The sequence below is a fragment of the Molothrus aeneus genome, chromosome 4, assembly GCF_037042795.1.
Source record: "Molothrus aeneus isolate 106 chromosome 4, BPBGC_Maene_1.0, whole genome shotgun sequence".
Taxonomy (NCBI): Eukaryota; Metazoa; Chordata; class Aves; order Passeriformes; family Icteridae; genus Molothrus; species Molothrus aeneus.
Window position 1 is genome coordinate 35,449,588 of NC_089649.1, and position 21,167 is coordinate 35,470,754.

Genomic DNA, 21,167 nt, shown 5'->3' on the forward strand with positions numbered 1-21,167 from the left:
CAGCTGGACGAAGCATTTTTAGAAAGTTAGTTGAAGTCACTATAACTTCTCACCAATAGTATTATGTTGACTTATTGTGGCCAATAGTAAAGGTAGAAGAAGCATAAACAATTGGAAAGTGTATAAAAGTCAACCATGTTCACTAATAGAGTTGCCAACTGAGACTGCTTGTGGTCTCTGCTTTGTGTCGTGACCACCTCGACAGTGACAGAATGGTATAGCACTAAACTCTTACGGCATTAAGATGGGGCTGACACCTAAAGTAAGTCTATCATATGTTGTTGTAATGGAATTGCAGAAGTATACAATTATTTCATTTAAATACCAGTTCTTATGTATTTATTTCATTTTCAGTTGTTCCTTTTCATATGGTGGTTTAAGAATAGGGTACCTCCACTAAGTTTCATAAACTACTGATGTGTCAGCTGGTAATATCCCAGCTTTACATGAGGCACCTACCTGCTCCAATATCAGACCTGTTTGTGAATACAGAATAGCTGATAAAAGGACCTAAAACTTAGGTTCTAAAGGTTCTAAAAATACTCACAAAACTAGAAACTTAGTTTTGTGAGTATTTTTAATAGAGAGTTGAAATTTTAATTTTCCTAAAAGCACATTGTGAGGAACTGTGGGCTCCCTTTAATGGCAGGACACACAGTAGCTACTCAGTTTTTTTCCCTTTTTAATATATTATCCATTCTTCCTCACAAAGAAAATCTCTTTCAATAGTACAAAGCAGTCATCTTTATATGTAACCCAAAGAACACACCTGACAGTTACTGGAATGTTAATATTGAAGACCTGGAAATTCAATTTTAAGCCCACTGTAACAGTTATTGAGTAGCATAAAAATCAGCAAATCTCCTAACTCTGGTGATCAGTAGTGATAAGATGTGATGATTTATACAGCATCTTGTTAATCAAATATATTAAATTTAAAATAAATATGTGAATTAAAAAAGACAACTGTGCATGTGTTGTTCCAGTGAGAAGATATATATTATTACGTCTTTTTCTTCTGTTCACTTTTGGTTTTAGGCTAACACAGTTTTTCATACTTAGATTTTTTTTTCCAATCCATATTTTCTTTGAATATATACCAGTCAACACAGAACATAATTTAGTATAGCATAATCAGAGTCAGAAGACCTCTTTTTCTGTTTGCAGGCCAGTTCATTCCTGCATTTTGAGTAATTATTTCCTACACTTTGGGTTGATTCAGCTGATTGGAACCTGCATTGTAATTAATGTCTCGGTGCAATTTACCTCTTAATAACATAACACTTTCAGCTTCCTTTCTCAGTAAAACCTGTGGCCTGTGTAATATTTTAGCTGTTATATCTGTCACTGGATAGCCTGTGCATTCGTTGTGCAACACAATTGAATTACCAAGCCCGACAGATTTTTGACTACCAGACCGATTCTTATGATCTAACCCTACCAGAGATATGAAGTTTAGCATTTTTGCTAAAGCTGTACTGTATCTTTGTGACTTTTGGGAACAATGAATGTGCACAAGAGCACCATTTCCTGTCTTTCTGTACCCAAGCTAAATGTGTTATCTCACTGGTGCATGTTCTGAAAAATGTCCCCGCAGTGGTATTGAGGGGTAAAAAATGGTTCCTGTCTCCGAAAGAATGGCTCGTGTTTGCTGAATACTGGCACCCTCTCTACTGTTGGTTTCCTTAGCACAGAAATTACCTTGATGTGTTTGACAGATAATCAAAACAGAGTGGAAAATGGGAACAGCTACAACTGCCACTTTTTAGGATAGATAGAAAGGTTTTAAACAGCCAAATTACAGCAGGACTTCCTTACAAAAGAGTCCACAAACAATGCAGATGGTTTACACTTCTCATTTGGGTGTTTGAAGTTTTTTAGATGAAAAGTTAAGCTCAGCTTCACAGTGTGTGCTCATAACACAGTCCCTGTGTAAGTTCTTGCATCATATTTCTTCTTCTAGGACTGTATTAGCTTACATTGAAACTAATTATAAATGCTCCTGTATATCAACCTGAAATACAGAAAATATTTCTGTAAATCTGCATTTTCAGATTGTTAAGCTTTGAAGGGAAGGTAATAAAAATGTTAAAGTGTTGCAGCTGCTGGAAGTGGTTCCTAGTTACAGTTCTCCATCAAGTTACCCAGCATGAGGTTTAAATTGTAATGACAACCTGCATCCTCCCTGTAATGTTAGTATAGACAAAATATACCTCTGAATATTTTCATGCTAGAACCCAAACTGGTGCTGGTTTCTGTGTGTTGTTGTTGTTGTTATTCCTCCATCCTGTCCCCTCCATCACCTGTCTTCCCCCCATTTTTATTTTAACTGATAATTCTAGTTGTAGCAATGTAAGACTAATTCTAGTCTTACATAAATATGAACCCTTGCAGCATTTAAAACAGTCCCTTTTTTTTTCCTCCCACAGTCTTAGGGACTGTTCAGTCTCAGAAAACCTAAAACTTGTCTAAATGCTTTTGTATTGATACAGCCTGGAGGCTGTCTGTGTGTTGAATGCATAGCAGTTTTTGTTAAAAGAGGCAACTATTCTCCCTGTAATTCACATTCTTGCCTTGACATATATGTACATCTTTAACATTTCTAAAAATAAGCAAATATTTATTCAGTGGATATTTCAGTCTGAGTTACTTTTGTATTTTGAGTATTTCTTTTCAGTACATCTGGTAATTAATTCACTGGCAGATTAATTTAGGTAGATTAATTTAGGTTTTGGGTTTTTTCATTTTTAGCAACTCAGGAATTGGTAAGTTGTAAGTTTGGTGGAAAAATTTAAATTGTATTAGGAATTTTGTCAAGAGTAGAATTCCAGTAGATTGCTATCACATTTTGGATAAGTTGGTATGTATATTTTAGTCTCTTAAATAGTAGCTGTCAGAAGTAGTTAAGAAAATTACTAATTTTCAATAGGTACTATATCAGCAAAATGCCCATGTTGTACTTGTAGAAAGCAAATTAAATGTCTTTAAGAGCTACCTGGCAGATTTGTCCTAACAGCTGCTGGGAACCACAGATGCAGAAGCAGGTATCCAGTTTGGCTGCCCAGGAGCTAGAAAGATATAAATATATGTGATACATTCCAATTTTAATAAATTAAAAAATTATGGAAAAAAACTCATCCTGGTATTTATTGTATAAATACCAAAGTTTAGAGATAAATATATCTAAATGTACACATATACAAAGTACATCTATACATAGAGAGCTGCTGGCATTGAACTCAGTGAGAAGAGCCCCTGCCATTTGATACAGTGTGATAGTGACTGTCTCCCTTTCGGTAGAGCTCTGGCATAATTCTGAAGCAATAGTATTGAGTTAGAAGCTAGATCTTCTTTGGAAAGTAGTTTATGGAGATGAGTAGTTGTTACCCCAAATATACAGGCATTTTCTGGCATTGTTTTTGAATCTTAACTTAGAAAAATAGCTCAACATTTTTAAATTGTGCTTAATTCTGCTCATTTTTCATTTAAAATATTCCTGTACCTTCATTTCAGTGGTATGTTTTGTATATTTCTGTAGAACTGCACCATCTGTTTCTCAAAAAGCAGGTCACTGATAGGATTGTGAAGGGGCCGATCTGCTTTTGCTCAGGAATGACTTGAGACAGAAGGGAGCTCGTTATTCTTCCATACCTGAGATAAATAGGACTCTTTCTACTCTTTCTTTCAAACAAAAATTGCCTTTCTTTGTCTGTTTTCCATTTTATTTTATTGAGATCAGGAGGTACAAAATTTAGAATTTTAAAATGTTATAGAAAACATCACTTAGTCTTGGTTCTTTACCTGTGGTCATTTATTTCCATTTACTTTGTGTACTGTGTTGTAAAACACTGACTAAATTTCAATGTCCTTGCATACTTCATGGTAGGCATGACTCAATAGGGTTCATTTCATATACAAAGGCTTCAAGGCTACAACAGCATTTCTCTTCCTTTTGGGAACTTCCCCTTCCAAGAGAGGTAGTTTGGATAGAAGGGCTTCCATATGAACTTTTAAACCTTTGTGTTTAAAGGTACACAAAGCTGATGATTAAACTGCAAGCAGTAAGATGCTTCCCAGAAGAGGGACATTGTTTCTCTAAATAAGCTTTGTAATGTAAGATAAAAGTAAAGCTGGTACATACCCTAATACTGGGAATATGTGAATGAGCCTAGGACAGAAGTTAAGTGTGAAGGATTTACTGCATTCCTGGGAATGCCATCTGCTGTAATGTTATCTGCAATTCAGTAGCCAGGTCTTGTTGAGACTTGGAGAGATGTGCAACCACTACCTATGTTGCTCCTTTACTCCACTCTGTTCAGGCACTTACAGTTCCTGATGGGGGTTGTTACCAGTTTAATTCTCAGTCACATACTGCTCTGTTTTCAAAGCAATGTGATACAGAGGTTATCAGGAAGAAAAAGCATTATGAAAATGGGATAAAAATATAAACCAGCCTATTGTAATTTAAACCAAGTGCATACCTCAAAATATGTTTTCTCAAGTAGCTATTAAACTGCAGTGTACGTATTGGCAACCATTGTTGTCCACCAAGAAACCTAATGTCTCATGTCCCTCCTCTTTGCTTTTAACATCTGTTTTCAAATGTTTCTTGCTGTCCCTTAGCTCTGAAAGTCATCACCTTACTGAGCATGTTCTGAGTGCCCAGTACCAAACCCATGCATGGAGCTGCTCTCATGGCTCAGAAACCTCCCCTCTGTTGTAACTGATGTCTGCTTTCATTAACATCTTACTGCCTTGCTGCTTGCATTTTGGAACTTTTTTAGCATACCTATCAGATCATCTGAAAATGTATTTTAATATCTTGGTTAATAATACCTGGTATTGGAAAAACATTACAAATTCTAAAGCAGAAGTTTTGAACATATTTATATAGTACTAGGCCTGCTTTTCAGTGAGTTGATGGAGTTTCTCAATATTCATTTTATCCTAGCTATGATTTTTTTCTAATTACTTACCTTTATCATTTACTGATTGAATTTGCTAAGAAAGTACTTTTATATGCTCATTCTTATATTGTTATAATTAATTATTTGGCAAAATAAAAAATTCCACATGAGAAAATAAGTTTATGCTCTATTGTTTAGACAAGCTTGATGTGTTTCCTGAACGCATGTGTGCCCTTTAAAATTACAAAACACATTTCAACTAATTGGAAAGAGGATGTAATTACAATTAAATTAGTTTTCCTTGTAATCTCATCCAAAACCCAAACTCTTTTAATTCCCTTCTTTGTTTCCCTATTAATGAGAAATTAATAATTTTCATAATTTTGGGAGCTGGGCTCTCCCTGCCTTTGTCACAGCAGAGGATCTACCTATGTAGAACTTCCACCACTGATGGTGTCATTCCAAAGAAACACTGGTGAATTGTTATTGTTTCCTCTCCTTTTCTCCTTCATAATGACACATCTCTAGAATACCTCTCCTCAAGAAAATGGCAGTGTCTGATGTTAAAAGAATAGCTCTGAGGTAGAGAACATGCCTTTGCAGACAAGGATTGTGCACTCTTACGACTGGCATGAAAATTTACTCTAAGCTGGTCTTCGTGGTTTTTTTGCCCCATGGAGTGATGTGATAATGGTTGTGTTTGCATGCTATTTTTTAAGCAAACAAACACTTAATTTAGGTGGATTCTAAGCTGACCAACAGCTGTTCAACCTGAATCAGTACTGTCCTGGGCTAATAAACCCTGATTTACAGGCATGTATATTTCTGCAGCCTCAAGTCAAGCTTAGTGGGAGAGCTGAGCAACCTCATTTTTGCCTGTCATCCTTTTGTAGAGATGCCCTGAATCTGGTCTCTGCCTGTGCCTGGCAGGGTCAGCAGCAGTGCAGGGCAGTGCTGCAGCGCTGCACTTGCATTGACAAGGCCATAGATGGGCATTTGTGGGATGCTGCTGGCCGGGCACAGCGCCATGTGACTTGGCAAATGCAAATAAAAAGGTCTCAAGACATGACACTCCTACTTGCTTTCAGCACATGTTGGATAAACATAGTAGTGTCGGAGACAGCTGTTTCTTCTATATTCAACACCTCATTTACAATGCTAAATTGTCCCCTTTTTCGTTTTTTTACCTTAGTCTGTCTGTAAAAAATAAAAAAAAAATTGAGGATGATTATGATGAAAAATAAAATAACTATTATTTGTTAATAATTTTAGAGGTATTGGACAGTAGGTCTGCAAATATTCAGGCCAAAAATGCAGAATGAGGTGAAAGTAGTAATCCTACAGGGTTTTCTCTGTCCAGCCAGAAGTGACCAGAACTGTTGCTGTCATCAACTAAGCAAGTCAAATGTCGACGGGAACTAAAATTTTGTTGGTTTAACTGATTTAAATAAAGATGAATGTTAAGTAATTTCACAAAAATAGAATAAGTTTCAGCTGGCATCCTGTGGAATGAAAAGTCAAACTGATAGGGATTAAGAATCTCTATTATCAACATTAAAAAATTAATTTTAAAATTTACAAAGTGAACTGTAAACTGTTTCAAATGTTCTTGTTGCTAATTTAAGTTAAAAAGTTAATCTCCTTTTAAGTGCTGCAATTTGTATTGTTAGTGAGACATTGGTAGAATTGAACTATCTTTACAACAACAATACCAAAGAAAGGCAACTGTTAAGTACAAGTTACTCATTTTTCAGTTTTCTGCCCTAAAAGAGCTTGCTCCCCTTTTTCTTATCTAAGCAATCTCTTTTGGCCAGAGATCATAAGCAGAATTATTGTCAGAAAACATTTTCTGGGAAATGTAGATGGTTGGAATATCAAAATTAATCTTCAAGTGGAAAATATGATGGTATTACCATTTCTAATTTTGTTGCTATCAACAAAAGTATATTGTTGTGCCAGAATCATACATTCATATGCCATGCATTAGGCAAACTGCTTCTAAAATGTCTGCTTAGATGACCTAAATTATATATAAACAATGACATACTTGTATACAATAAAGTATTTATATATTAAATATACAGAAAAGGTATATATGCATATGCTGAAACTTTGTGGATATTTGGAGTATTGAGATAAAGTTATGTTTTCCATCAGAAAAAGGACAATTTCAAGCAAGCTAGTCTGATGTATTGTCACATGATAGACCACAGTTAATTTTGAGCTTAATGTCTTTCAAACAGCTGTATTGAGACCAAAAAACCCCCCAGTTCAGTGCTGAATATTTTACTTTTTTCTTTCATTTTTTCCCCTTAATTAAGAGTTCTGAGTGCTCCTGCATATTAACTTTTTTAGTCTCTTCTTCCAGTGAATTTCTGAATTTCTAAATTAAATTCTTACTTCCATTTAAGCTGATAGCCCCAGAACGATATTAAGTATCTACTAAGATTCGTCTCAGGACCTACAGTTGAAAATAAAACTGGGGAGAAAAAGTGAGACTAAAGACCTGGGGAAGCTCAGTTCACAGCTTCCCTAGGTTACAGATGTTTCTCAGAAGTCTTTGCTCATCTACGTACATGGATGGTTCTAACACAGAAGTTGGTCCCTTGTCTCCAAGTTCTTCATTAAAAGTATGGCTGTAATTAGGTCTGTCTGATTGGCCCACAGAGGCTACAGTAGAAATTCAGCTACGGCTGAAGTTGTTACTTGGTAAATATTTCAGCCTTATCATTTGAATGGGGCCGTTGAAAAATAATCACAAGAACCAAAAAGAAACCTTGTTAAGAGTTTCAGTGCTTTTACCTTGAATTCCATTATCTGGATTGTGCCTTTAAAATATCCTAAGTGCTTCACATTGCCATATAATTTACCTTTTTGAAGAATTGATGGTTCTGTTAAATTCTATTATGCATACCCTTTTTCCTTCATCTTGAGGACAAAAAAATGGACTTTTGTAGCCATGTGTTAACTCTGAAGAAGTGGGGCTATTCAACATGTGTAAATGCTTTGAACTTTCCCTCTCTTTCAATTTTCCTGGACCATAGACCAGTGGAACTTTTACCTCCTCTCCAGCCAGAATTGCATGTCTGATCATCTTTTTGTCTATTTTTCCTTCCCGCAGGGACCCCCAAAAAATACAGCAGCTGCAGAACCAAATTCGTCTGGAACAAGAAAGTGGACAGTGGTATCGTCACCAACAGCAACCTGATCATCAGCACCCTCCCTCTTCTCCTTCCTTTCCTCCTCCCCCCTCCTTCCAGGAGCTTGAGTCCAGCCAGTCTGCCACCTCTCCTGTGCCAATGAGTATTCTTAACTCTCATACTTCCCCAACCATGCAGTCTTCCAGCTCCTTCAACTATGCTCGGCCTAAGCAGTTCATTGCTGCCCAGAACATCAGCCCTGCTTCAGGTTACGTGACTCCATCTTCTGGGTCATCCACATCTAGCCTTCCTTCTCCTATGTCTCCAACTGCTTCTCAGAAACAGTTTGGGAGAGTGCCAGTTCCTCCCTTCTCTCAGCAGTTTGCTCCAGAAGGGGAATATGCCTGGTCTCCTTCTTCTCCATCCCCTCCACCCCCACCTCCACCTGTCTTTAGTCCAACAGCGACATATCCAGTGTGTGATTCCTTTCCACTTCCACCTCCTCCACCCCCTCCTCTTCCTTCACTTTCTTCACCTTCCCACAGCCTGTCTCCAACTCCAAGATTTCCTAATTCCAGCCAGTCTCCAGCAGCTTTTCTCAGCTCCATGCTGCCATCCCAGCCACCACCCATTTCTGTCAACGCATTAGGCCTCCCGAAAGGAGTGACGCCTCCGTAAGTATCAGCTGATGAGCTCCTTGATGTACTGCAGATTGTAAAGATTATTGCACTTGCTTCATTTGTACTTTTCTAGGGTCCTTTGCTGTTAGCAGTTATCTGAGAGGGAGAGATGTGTGAATAAATTGCAAGTGCTTCTGTGCTCAAGATGTGAGATAGTTTTTTAGCCCTCACAGAAGTGAGATTCTGAAAGAACCCTACAGTAGGAGCACAAAAGATGAGAAGCTGAAGCTTTAAACTGGAGTTTGAGAACATGTAAAAGCAGAAGCAAAAGGCTCTGCGGGCCCAGGGCAGTGAAAGGAGATCCAAGAAAACCCTTCTCATGGCCCAGTTCTTTTAAAGTCACGTATTCAGTGATATTTGCAGTTTCTGTTCCTATTACATCTGCAGGTAGAGAAATTTCAAGTAAAGAGTATATCTTTCAGAAATCCTTATAGCTTTGTGATACTGAAAATACAAGGTATTAAAGTATGCATCTGATAACAAAGTGGCCATAACAGTTCATTGGCTTCAGCTAGAGATTTTGTTCTGAGGAAGCTTGGGAAAGTGTTTACAGAGGGATTTAAAATAGCAGTGCATAAAAACAAACAGAATCCCTATCCCTAACAACTCCACTCACTTATTTTCCCCTTTTGTCTTCTTTAAAGGCCAAAATAGTATTTTGGAGCATGTTAGCTCCCATCATAGATCAGTTTTTCTTTCTACTGGCACTAGACTCTCATTCCATCCTTAGAGAACAAAGAGACATGCTGAAGAACAAAAATGAAAATAGCTGTATCCAAGGCTTATTTATAACTTTGTCCAGAAGTTTGTCTAAACATATCTACAGTATCTAGGTGACTTGCTCAGCTACATACTGTTGCAGTGGGAAATTCTGTTATTTCAATCCAAGATATGAAAAGGAAGAGAAAGAAGAAAGAGGACAGATATCTAAGTAATAAGTCATGTATCTGTTTTAAAAAGCATTTCTTTATCTTGATTTGTTTCATACAGCTCATTATGGAGTCTGGCTATGAAAAGTTTTTAGGAGAAAAATTAATAAATACTGCAATTTGCCCTTGCAGTCATCATAGTTGTGATTTTCTGTTTTACTGTGTCCTTTGCACTGGCTGAGTTTTACTATTGATACTGAGCACTGAAAATTGCATGATTAATTTACTGACAGCTTGACCAGTAAGCACAGCCCACTGAAGCCTGCTATTACCCTTGATTTTCCAAGAAAGGGTTCTAGTCCAGCTATACAGCTCTGACAAGAGCTGGATTCATTTTTGAGCTCACCTCTGTGTGCTGTGAGGGTAATAGCAGCAGCTTGAGCCTCTGCTGTGTCCCTCTTTCCCTGTTACTCTGTGCTTATGGATACATGTTCTCTCTTGAAGCATTAGTTATGTTCTTCCTCATTCCCTTTGATCTTTGGACAGAGAAACAACTCTGCAAAGATTCTTCCCCCTTCACCATGCCCCTCACTTCCCCAAGTGCAGCAGCTAGTCTGGGTATGCACATGATGATGTGTCTATCTATATTCCTCCTTCCCCCACCCAACAAGGCAGCAACCTCAGGGTCTGAGCTGAGGATGAGGTAGTTGGCTGTTTTTCTGCATTCCCTCAGGAAATAAAGTCCAGATGGGAGCTGGATCGTGTTAACTGTACTGAATGTATGTGTGTATAATTTATGTGTGTATATATATGTGTGTATGTATATATACATACACAGTGAGCATTTGTCATCTGAATTATAACGTTAAAACGTGGTAAAATATGTACTGTGTGATGCAGAAAAGCCATAATCTATTGTTATATATCTTTGATGCCAATTTTTCCCTGGCTTCTTCTTTTTCATGTTACTGTGTAGGTTAATGTCTGGTGTGTCTTGCTGAGTAAATTACTTTGTTTCCCGTAATTCTAATACCACTCCTGAGCAGTTCTTCCCCTGGCCTCCATTTCCCACTCAGCTTTAGGCCTCTTCTGCTTTATGCTATAGCCTCAATTCTTTTTTTGGCCCCTTTTACTTTTTGCTTCTTTTCCTTTGTTTTTTGCTCCATCCTCACAAGTCCTCTTCAGCACATTTCTCTATCCGAGACATAGTTTCTGAGCTTCATACACTATTCCATAACTTCAGCCTGTAGTCTCACCATTTTGCCATGACCTCCAAGATCTATTGGTTGAAAATTATGATGCTGTTTCCTGACAGTGTGCTTTACAGACTGGGTGCAAGAAATAAATTGTTGCATTCAAAGTTTTGCTCAGCAGCTGAAATACTAGTCAAGCCATTTATCTTCAAAGACTTTGTCATTGCTAAATCTTGGCACAACCACAGATCTGCTCCTCAAAAGCAGAACTTGGTACGCATATTTTTTTTCAGTTTTGTGTTGTGATAGGAGCAGAATAAATGTTAAGTAATAAACATTGCAGGTGCAGGCAGTTATTTTTGGAAATGGTCAAAGGCAGCACCAGTAAAGTTCTCTGTAGCTGTATACAAGCCAATAGTCTTTGTTACTCCTCTTGGAGTCAAACCTTCCTTCATTAGCTTTCTTTGGTCATTTCCTTTCCCATGCATGTATCATATTTTTTCTACTGAAAAGAGAAATCTATCCAAGCAGATGCAGGACAAAGCAAGAGGAGCTAAAAGCTTTGGCCCAGCCCCAGAGAGATGACATGATTGGCATAATGCAATGAGTCCTGGGACTGGTGTGCCATGAAGGATGGTTACAGGCTCTTCAGGGGGGATAGGCAGGGCAGGAGAGGCAGGGAGGTTGGCACTGTATGTAATAGAGGGTCTGGAATGAATGGTGCTTACAGTTGGCAATGGCATGGTCAAAAGCCTCTGGATAAGGATTAAGGGACAAACAAGTAATGCAAATGTCATCATGGGAGTCTACTATAAACCTCCTATCCAGAATGGTGATGCTGATAAGTTATTCTTTAAGGAACTAAGGAACATCTCTAAGTTAACCACTCTTATCCTTATGGGGGACTTCAACTTGGCAAATGTTAGTGAATACCATACAGGTAATACAAGCAGGTCCAGAAGGTTCATAAACACCTGGATGATCACTACATGGTGCAGACACTAAGAGAGCCAACTCAGTAAGATGTCCTCCTTGATCTGCTGCTCATTAATAGAGAGAATCTTATGACTGAAGTGGAAATTGGTGGTTGTCTTGGCCACAGCAACCACAAAGCAATTGGATTTAAAACTTCAGACTGCTTAGGGAAAAAATGAGTAAGGTCCTCTGGGAAAATGTTTTTGATGGTGCTGGGGTCCATCACTACTGGTGACTTTTTAAGCAACACCTCCTATGGGCTCAGGAGCAGGCAATTCCAAAATGCTGGAAAAGCAGGTGAGGCAGAAGGCCAACTTGGCTAGGCAGGATCTTCTTCTAGAGGTAAGGCAAAAAAAAAGTAAATGTTTGACCAGCAGAAGCAAGGTGACATGGGAGGACTACAGAGATGCTGCTCTCCTCTATGGGGAGAAAATTGTGAGGGAAAAGCTCAATTAGAGCTGAAGCTAGTCAGTACTGTGTAGCACAATAAAAAGAACTTTTAAAAATATGCTAGTTGCAAAAGGCAGTCCAGAAATAACAGTGACTTGTTAAATTATGAGTATGTTCACCATACGAACAGGGACATAGACAAGGCAGAGAGGGTTAATGCTCTCTTCAGTCTTCAGAACCAGTCATGGACTATGGGGGTCTCAGTGCCCTCAGCTGAAGGATGAGGATTCTGAGAATTATAAACTTAGAGTCAACTCTGAACTTGTGAGGGAATCACTGCTCCAGCTGGATCCCTGTAAGTCTATGAGGCCTGATGGGATTCATCCTGGAATCCTCAAAGAGCTGGCTGATGTCATTACAAGACTTCTCTCAATGTCTTTTTGAACTGTTTTGGGAATCTGCAGAGGTCCCACTTGACTCGATGCTGGCTAATGTTGTCCCAGTTTTCAAGAACAGCATGAAGGAAACTACAGGTCTGTCAGTCTCATTTCAGTGCCTGGTAGAATTATGGAGAAGATTACTCTTGGAGTTACTGAAAAACACCTGAAGGATCATGCAGTCATTGGCCAGAATGGCTTCATCAGGGGAAAGCCCTGTTTCACTAGCTTTATTTCCATTTATGACAAGGTAACCCACCTAGCTGAGCAAAGGAAGCCTGTTCATGTAATCTCTTTGGACTTCGGTTGAGCTCTCAATACTGTCTTTCATGGTGTCCTTCTGGACAACATGTCCAGCATTCAGCTGAATCAGTACATCATATGATGGATGCTCAGCTGGCTCTTGGGTCAGGCACAAAGAATTCCAGTAAATAGAGTTACATTAGGCTGGCAAACAGTCACCAATGGGGTTCCACATGGCTCCAGTGTAGGGCCAGTGCTCTTCATAAATTACTTAGATGCAGAACTCACAGGAATACTAAGTAGATTTGCTGGTGATACTAAACTGGGGAGAACTGTCAACTACCTTGAGGGCAAAGAGGCCCTACAGAGAGATCTTGACAAATTAGAGGGTTGAGTAATCACCCACTGTATGAAGTTTAATGAAGGCAAGTGCTAGATTTTGCACCTGGGACAGGGCAACTCTGGATATACAAGAGGACTGGGTGATGAGAGGCTTGAGAGCAGCTCTTTGGAAAGGGACTGGGGGTCCTGATTGATGGAAAGTCATTGTGCCCTGGCAGCCAGGAGGGCCAGCTTTGCACTGGTGGGAATCAGGCACAGCATCCCCAGCCGGGAAAGGAGGAGGTGATTGTCCTGCTCTGCTCTGCACTCAGGTGGCCTCACCTCAAGTCTTGTGTGCAGTTTTGGACACCACAATACAAAAAAGACATTAAGCCATTAGAGAGAGTCAAGAGGAGGGCAATGAAGATGGTGAAAGGCCTTGAGGGGAAGCCATATGGGGAGTGGCTGAGATCACTTGGTCTGTTCAGCCTGGAGTAAAGGAAACTGAGGGAGACCTCACTGCAGTCTGCAGCTTCCTTGTGAGGGAAAGAGGAGGGGCAGGCACTGATCTCTCCTCTGTGGTGATCAGTGACAGGACCCAAGGGAATGGCCAGATGCTGAGTCAGGGCAGGTTTAGGTTGGATACTTGGTCTACACCCAAAGGGTGGTTGGGCACTCGAACAGGCTCCTCAGAGTAGTGGTAACAGCACCAAGGCTGACAGGATTCAAAGAGTATTTGGACAATGCTCTCAAGCACACAGTGTAACTCTTGGGGTGTCCTGTGTGTGGCCAGGAGTTGGATTCAGTTTTTCTTGTGGGTCCTTTCCAACTCAGAATATTCTGTGATTCTGTAAAAACATTTCTAACCCTCTCTTCAATTCTGGTATTCTGTGGGCCCATGAACAGTAAATACCATGCTAATGTTTCAACATTTTCCTTGGTTTTGAACCCTAAGATTCTGTGGAAGTGACTGCATAGCTAAACTAGTTTGAACCAATGAATATTCTTTCCAGTTAAATTTGGATAGATTTGGAAACATTGCAGTGGGAATTGTTAATTTGTTTGGAATGGAGTTTGTGGTTTGGTTGTTTTGGATTTTTTTTTAATAGCATGTGGTCTTACAGTCTTGCGTGTATTATGGGAATAACTACTTGTGAATTTACTACATTTTATTTGGACATTAATACCTACTAATCAATCTTTAAATATTTTAAGCATTTATTTGCAACAATATGGTGAGTGTTTCCCTTGAATAAATTTTATCTCAATTTTCCAGTAAGCTCTAGACACTTTATAGTGACCAGTATTTTCAAGCTGTGGCTATGGTGGAGTTAATTGAACAAGCTTTGGCAATAACCTTTTTTATTAGTGGAATAGATTTGGTAGACTTCAGGTCTTGCTAAAGCATTGTGTTATTAAGCAGAAGAAAAGTGCTGGTGGAACTGCATAGCTAATTAAGTACTTAAGGGAATTATGAGCACTTGTCAGTAATTTCTGAGGTAAAACTTGGCTGGAGTAAGTCTGTTGAACACTGTTCTTAAAAATCTCAGTTCTTTCCTTCTTTACCTAAAGAAAATTCTAGGGTGGGTGGATCTGTTGTATTCAGATTAGCTTTTGGTTACAAACCACTTTCAGGGAAGAGAGTTAATGTGACAGAAACATACAACAGAGGGGTGTTAGTTCACAGTTAAGTTTGTAGAAGCTAGAAAATTATCTTCACTGTTCCTAGAAAAAAATCAAAAAGTTACACGTGAAGGAATAGAGATAAGTATACCTAAAAGTTCTAGCTAAACACATAAATTATATGTTTACATGAGCATTTGTGAAAGCACAAGTAATCCCATGAGAAGGATTTGTTGACTATTTATTTAGTGAATATTTGCTTTTAAAAAGTATAAAACCTGCCAATAGAGGATGTGGAATTATCTTGGAGAAATGGGATCTCTTTCTAAGTATAAAAAATAAATATTGTTAGGTATACATATATCCTTTTGAAGACAACTTTAAAAATTAATGATTTTCCTTAAAGCAGACCTTTTCTTAAAGTAGATATCTTCAGTAATACTACCTTAGTTAAGAACAGGAAAAAAAGATGACTGTATAGAATTGGTGAAAGAACATGAATATTGAGTTACTACTTTCTGGAAAAGGATGGAAAATGGAAAACCTTGTACAATTACCTTGTAGAAGGTAATTAAATAAGCTGCTTTTATAATTCTGCAAAAAATTTAACTGCTGTCTCAGTGACCTTTAGAACATTAAATCCAAATCATAAAGGAGATTATGTGGGAATCATGAGAAAAGCAAGATCAGAAAGAGATTGCACTTTTTTCTCTTTGAATCAGAGCTACTGGTCTGTTCTTGAAGCTGTGTACTGTGATTTGTCCATTGCATTCTGTCTCAAATGGAATTGAAACAAATATTTTAGTAATTGTCATGTTCCTTTAGTCAACTGGCAATGATGGTGACCACTCTGAGGAGAAATACACTTCTCTATCTTTTTATCTTACAGCCTTCAACACTCTCCCAGCACAAAAGCCAGCTTTCATTTTAGAGTAAACTGCAGGGCTGTCTTATGTAGATGGGACTTTCTGTAAGTTATGCTTGCCACAACTTTTTAAAAATGGAGGTTATCTACAGTAGGATTGATGTGAAAATCATGATGCATAGAAGAAAGTACCTTGATTAAGAACTCCAACATCAAACTGAGAAGACAGGTCAGGGTGTTTTCCTTGCTTATGAGAGAGAACTCATCTCTCTTTGCTGCCTATTCAGTCATACCTGGAGATATTCCCAGATAACATATTGGGGAAACATATCTAAAGGCAAGTATTGCTGTAACTGGAAAAATTCCAGAAAATATCAGAGAATGAATGCAATGAATATTGCATTCATTCTCAACCTCCAATTTTGTTAAGCTATTGCTCCTGTCCATTAAACAATTTTTGTTTAAATGTTCTTGAAAATTTTCTTTTCCCATAGCTTGGATAGTACTTGTGGCTATTATACCAACACATGAGGGGTTTAGCTGTGATATTAGACCGGTTCCTATTGGTTGTGCTAAGAAACAGCTCATATTGGGGACTTCAGTTTTGCACATGCTTATCATAAAATACATATCCATATCAGCTTTTCTGAGATATGATGACTGCATATTTGTTCCACTTGAACTTAGAAATCCAGGTTGTGCCCCAGATCTAATCAAATAAAGCTGTGCAAAAGTAGAGCTCAAGGAGGTAACATGGAGACACTCAGACATTAGCCAAAATAACAGTATCCTGACAATCATTGCATCTGGAAGTATTAATTTTCAAGATATGCATAATCCAGTTCTTTTTCAAAATGGTATTTGCAGCTACTTAAGAATATTGAAGATGGCAGTGAAATGAACTAAGATAATTAGTACATGTATTTTCCTATTGAAAAGACAGAGAGGCTGTTCACAGCATGGCTTTGATGCTTGTTTTGGTCTGCAGGTTTTTCTTTTCAGGGGACTTAATTTTATAACTTCTTTATTTTAAACAGATCTGAATGCCACAAAAACATCTGTGAATGTAAAAGCCAGGTACAATGCTTGATAGCTGCAGAGACCTTAACCAGTAACACCACATCAACTGAAATTAGTTGATATTTTGAATATGACACCTTTTCCCAGTCCAGTGTAGCTTTTTCTTTGCATGCTTCTCACAGTTACCTGTTCTTCTAAAGATTTCAGGACTATGAGGATTGTGCCAGCCTTTTCTACCTAAAGCAGTTGATGCTTTAGTTATTTCTTCTTGACCGTCAGTTCCAGCATACTGGTGGTAACAATCAGAAATTCAGATTACAAAATAGGCATTTGATTTTTGATTTGATGTCAAAATATATGCACATCTTTTGAAAGGCAAATGGTGCTTATGTAGCTACAGTAACCAGTGCAGCATGAGGCAGAGAGATAGCTTGCTCAGGAGGGGAAGGAACTAAACAGGGGAATGAAAAAGTAGTAATTCTTCTTTTCATGAGTAAAAATGCATTTTTAAACATAAGCTTTAGAGGAAAAAAAAATGGGAGCAATCATGCACTTTGTAGGTGAGTTGTACTCTGTTATCTAAACATTAAGAGGAATCAAAGATGTTCTGAAATTTATATTGTTCATTTCTGTCTTAACCCTATCCAATGCTGAGACATGATTTATTTTTTTCAACCACAGTTTCAGAACACTGGTGGTAGAAATAATTGAACTTTTGTTACATTTGTTCCATTTGCTGGAAGTCATCCTTAGTCAGGTCTGCTCTTCAGGCATTCCCTTCATTCAGATGCATGTAACATCACATTACTGGACACAGCTGAAGCTCCTGGTCTCCACAGCATGTATGACAAGATCAGACTAAACCAATTTTATTATACAGCTGCAGCTTCAAAGTTTGTGACCTGTTACAGTGCTGGTAGTAACTTTGCTTTTACAGTAAGTTAAAAATGTGTGAAGTGAGCAGGAATTAGCTGTATTTTTGGAAGGCTTTAGTTTGAAAGGAAAAAAAATACAGTAACTGTTCATTACCTCAGTACCAGAGAATTAATTTGGATTTCTGTGAAACTAAGCCATATTGGCTGCAAACAGGAATTTGTTCTTGGAAGGATAACAACAGCCAGCCTGTTGCCCTTGTTTACACTGTAAAGGTACATAGAAAAAGAGAGAATTGCATCCAGCATGCACTCTGTGTAATTAAAACATAAAAAGTACTGCTGGTTTGGCTTTCATTCTAAACAAATGTCAGGGCAAATATTCAAAACTAAGGAGAGCCAAGCCGAGGCTGCAAAAATCTTTGCTGTCAAAAATCTCTGTGTGAATTAAGATGACAGTTTTGGCAATTTCATTACACCCTTTCTGACCAAAAGAATTCAAACATTTGTGCTTTTATCTACACCTGGATTCAAGCCCCCACTGACTTAGGTGATGTGTATTTCAGAGGTGCTTAAAATCCATATGAGTTGCAGCCTACTTCTCGAGCCTGTTCATTTCTCTGCACATTTGTGGTGGTGGTTGTGTGCTCGAGACTGATGCTGTCAATAGCCTGAAATACGCTGTCTCTTGCTAGGTTAATGCAGCAAATCTGAAATTTGCCTGGGGCAAAGAATGAACATACGAATACATAAATGAATTGGCAGATTTTTTTTGTTTGATATTATCCCAGAGAGAAGACAGAAAGAAAGCTCATGCGTCACTGAGGACACAAATCTTTGGAGCTAAATGCATCCAGATAAGGGCATGTAAGGATGGTGGAAAATATTTGCAAAAGCAGCTGAAGAAAGTTTGCTGCCAGGCTGTCTTGCCATGTAAACCATTACTCAGGCTGAAAGGATCTGTGCTTTGGAAGATAGATTTACTAAAGTCCTTCTATTTATTATCATTGCTTTGTAGACATTTTGAAATTCATCCCAAGAATGTATGTCTTAAGAGTTAACTTGCTGAGGGGTATGTATGTATGCATATATATATATATATATATATATATATATATATATATATACACACACATGTATCTATTTGGACAGTTTTTAAAGTGTATATAGTTAGAGAAAGAGATTCTGAAGAGCGGGTGGAAACAGAGCATCTGCAGGAAGAGCTGTGTTTCCTTATGCACTGCTTTGAGTTTTTTGTCCCAATTTAAAATAGTACTGAAAGAGGAAGAGAGGAGCTCTCCAAAGGTATTTGAAGAAATTGACCAGTGCTCACCTTTATTGTTAAATTTTTAAACCAACTGCTTCCTTGCTTAAATACTATAGGGACGATAATCTACTTTTCAAGCAAGTTGCCTTGACTAGGTCTTGGGTGACACTTCCACATGGACTGTGCAGAGTTCGGGATCATCTGACACAAAACCAGAGATCTGGAAGGTTGTTAAGGACTCTGCCTCTCCTGTTAAAAGTTCCCCAGGATCCCCAGTCCATTGCTGTCATATTTGCATACCTTGTTCTTAAATAAAATTCCTATGTAGCTTTGCTACATAACTTGCTCCAGCGTTTAAATGCCACTGTTGTAGGGTAGAGGAAGGAGAGTTCTACATTGTTTGTGTCTAAGCTAGGCCTGTTCTTATTCAAGTTATTGTGACTTATCATCCTCAATGGACATGAACAATGATTAAATGCCATTTTCTGATGTCAGCTGTTGTCTGATTTCTGACATTTCATTTGATTTGCCTATCTTCATTCTCCTAATTTCCTGACTAAATAAACAAGAATTTTTGCCTCTCTGTGCTTGACATAGTTTGTCACTATGTTTTTAAAACCATTTGGTAGTTTTCTTGTTCTAAAACTTTCCAGTTTGCTGTATTTTTCTTGAAGTGCAGTGGTAAAACTGGATTCAGTGTCTAATAGCAAGGAATAAAGGAAAACAGCTCAATTTCATGTCTTATACTGGGCTGCCCTGGAATTATATTTCTTTCCCTTTTGAAATAATACTGTTCATTTCCAAGTTTTAATCTCATAGATTCTCAAGAGATGCTTAACATGTTAATGCTAATTTTCCATTAGCATTACTATCATGCTTTGAATATTTTCCTGAGTTTCATCATTAGAACACCTCTAGACAAATGATGAAGATTATTGTAAGTGGCAGTTGTTACCTGCAAATGAATTACAGCCTCTGCAAATTAAGTGTCATCAACCAATTTGAGAAATGTGTTTCTCTATTTCACTTTTCCAATTAAGGCTGAAATCCTAAGCGCTCAACTTAGTATACAGAGCTCTTTGAAATGCTTCATTGGACTATATTATTTCAGTTTGATAGAAAAAGAAATCACTGGTTGTCTCTGAATAGCTGAATATTCAGACTGAATAGCTTTACACAGCCATATCATAGAAATTTCAGCCAGGCTCTGTTTCCCTGATTTACTAGGGAACTTAGTGCAGCTCCTGAAGGCTAACTCAGAAGCCATAAACTGAAGTGTATTAAAGCTACTTCTTGTTGCCTATCTGCACGCACTTCAGCCTGACAGAGAGATAAACATCAGGTTTGGCATGATTCAATTTTCATTTTCTTATTACCCTACTCTGTTTAGAAATGGACTGTGATACTGTTTTTCTGTGTTTAGTGTGGATGTTGAACTTACTAACTTTAAATTCTCTGGGTACTCATTTCCTTGTGAAAAATGTGTGTATTTGCTTAGGGGGTTTTGTTTTCAGACATAATCAATAGTGCTTCAGAAAATCCTTTACTTGAAATCCACTCCCAAGCATGTAGCTCATTCTTCTTTTCATACACTGTTGTGACTTACTTGGGTGAAGTGTACATTTCACCTTTACAGCCTATTGAGTAGCATAAGCAAGCATAAGCAGGCCTTTTTCTGGAAAAACTCTGTTTATTAGTCAAGTATAAAATTTGTGAGAATGAGGAATGAAAGCTGTTTCTTAATGTATTACTTGAAATTTTCAAGGGAGGATGCATGTCTCCATTAAAAGCTGGCACAGGTGAAGCCAAAGGTGAAGCCAAACTTGAAAATTGCTGCCTTGAAGTTGGCTGATTTTTGGGTTGGGTTTGTTTTCTTTTGTTTGGGTGGTGTCGTTGTTGTTTGTTTGGGGATTTTTAATTTTTTTGGGGGGTAGGTAGTCTCAAAAGTGACAAAATTTGGTTTCATGGCAATGCTGGCCTAGGTGATTAAGGACTGGGAGGTGAACGGAAGGACTGTAAGGGGAGAAGCAGCTGGCACCTGCCCACCCGCCTGCCAGCAGATGCTGAGCCTTCCTGAGGGACATTCCCTTCTGATCCACTCTTCCCACCATCTCCTGTCCATTTTCTTTCCATGTCTTCCTTTACATTTATTGCACCAAATTTCTGGACTTATTGAGGCATCTCTTTCTGGAAGAGACCTTATCCCTGCCTCTTAACATTCTCTTGGCTCCCTGTAGACGGGACAGTTTTCCTATCTCTTCCCCAAAACAGAGTGGAGGAGACTTGCTTTCTTACTGTAACTGAGAAGACCTCAGCTGAAAGCTGAGGGAATTATTTTACTTGGTGGTCACCAGCTAACAGATGA

At 38.3% G+C, this 21,167-nt stretch overlaps 1 protein-coding gene across 6 annotated transcripts in view; it reads left to right on the forward strand.

Moving 5' to 3' along the window:
• The window catches only part of PALLD (palladin, cytoskeletal associated protein), a 187,677-nt gene that overhangs the window by 140,022 nt on the left and 26,488 nt on the right, over window positions 1-21,167 (forward strand). For all 6 annotated transcript variants that reach the window (XM_066548254.1, XM_066548257.1, XM_066548255.1 and 3 more), the window contains one exon: window positions 8,029-8,721. In XM_066548254.1, the coding sequence (XP_066404351.1) occupies window positions 8,029-8,721 (693 nt within the window). The remainder of the gene's footprint in view (window positions 1-8,028; window positions 8,722-21,167) is intronic.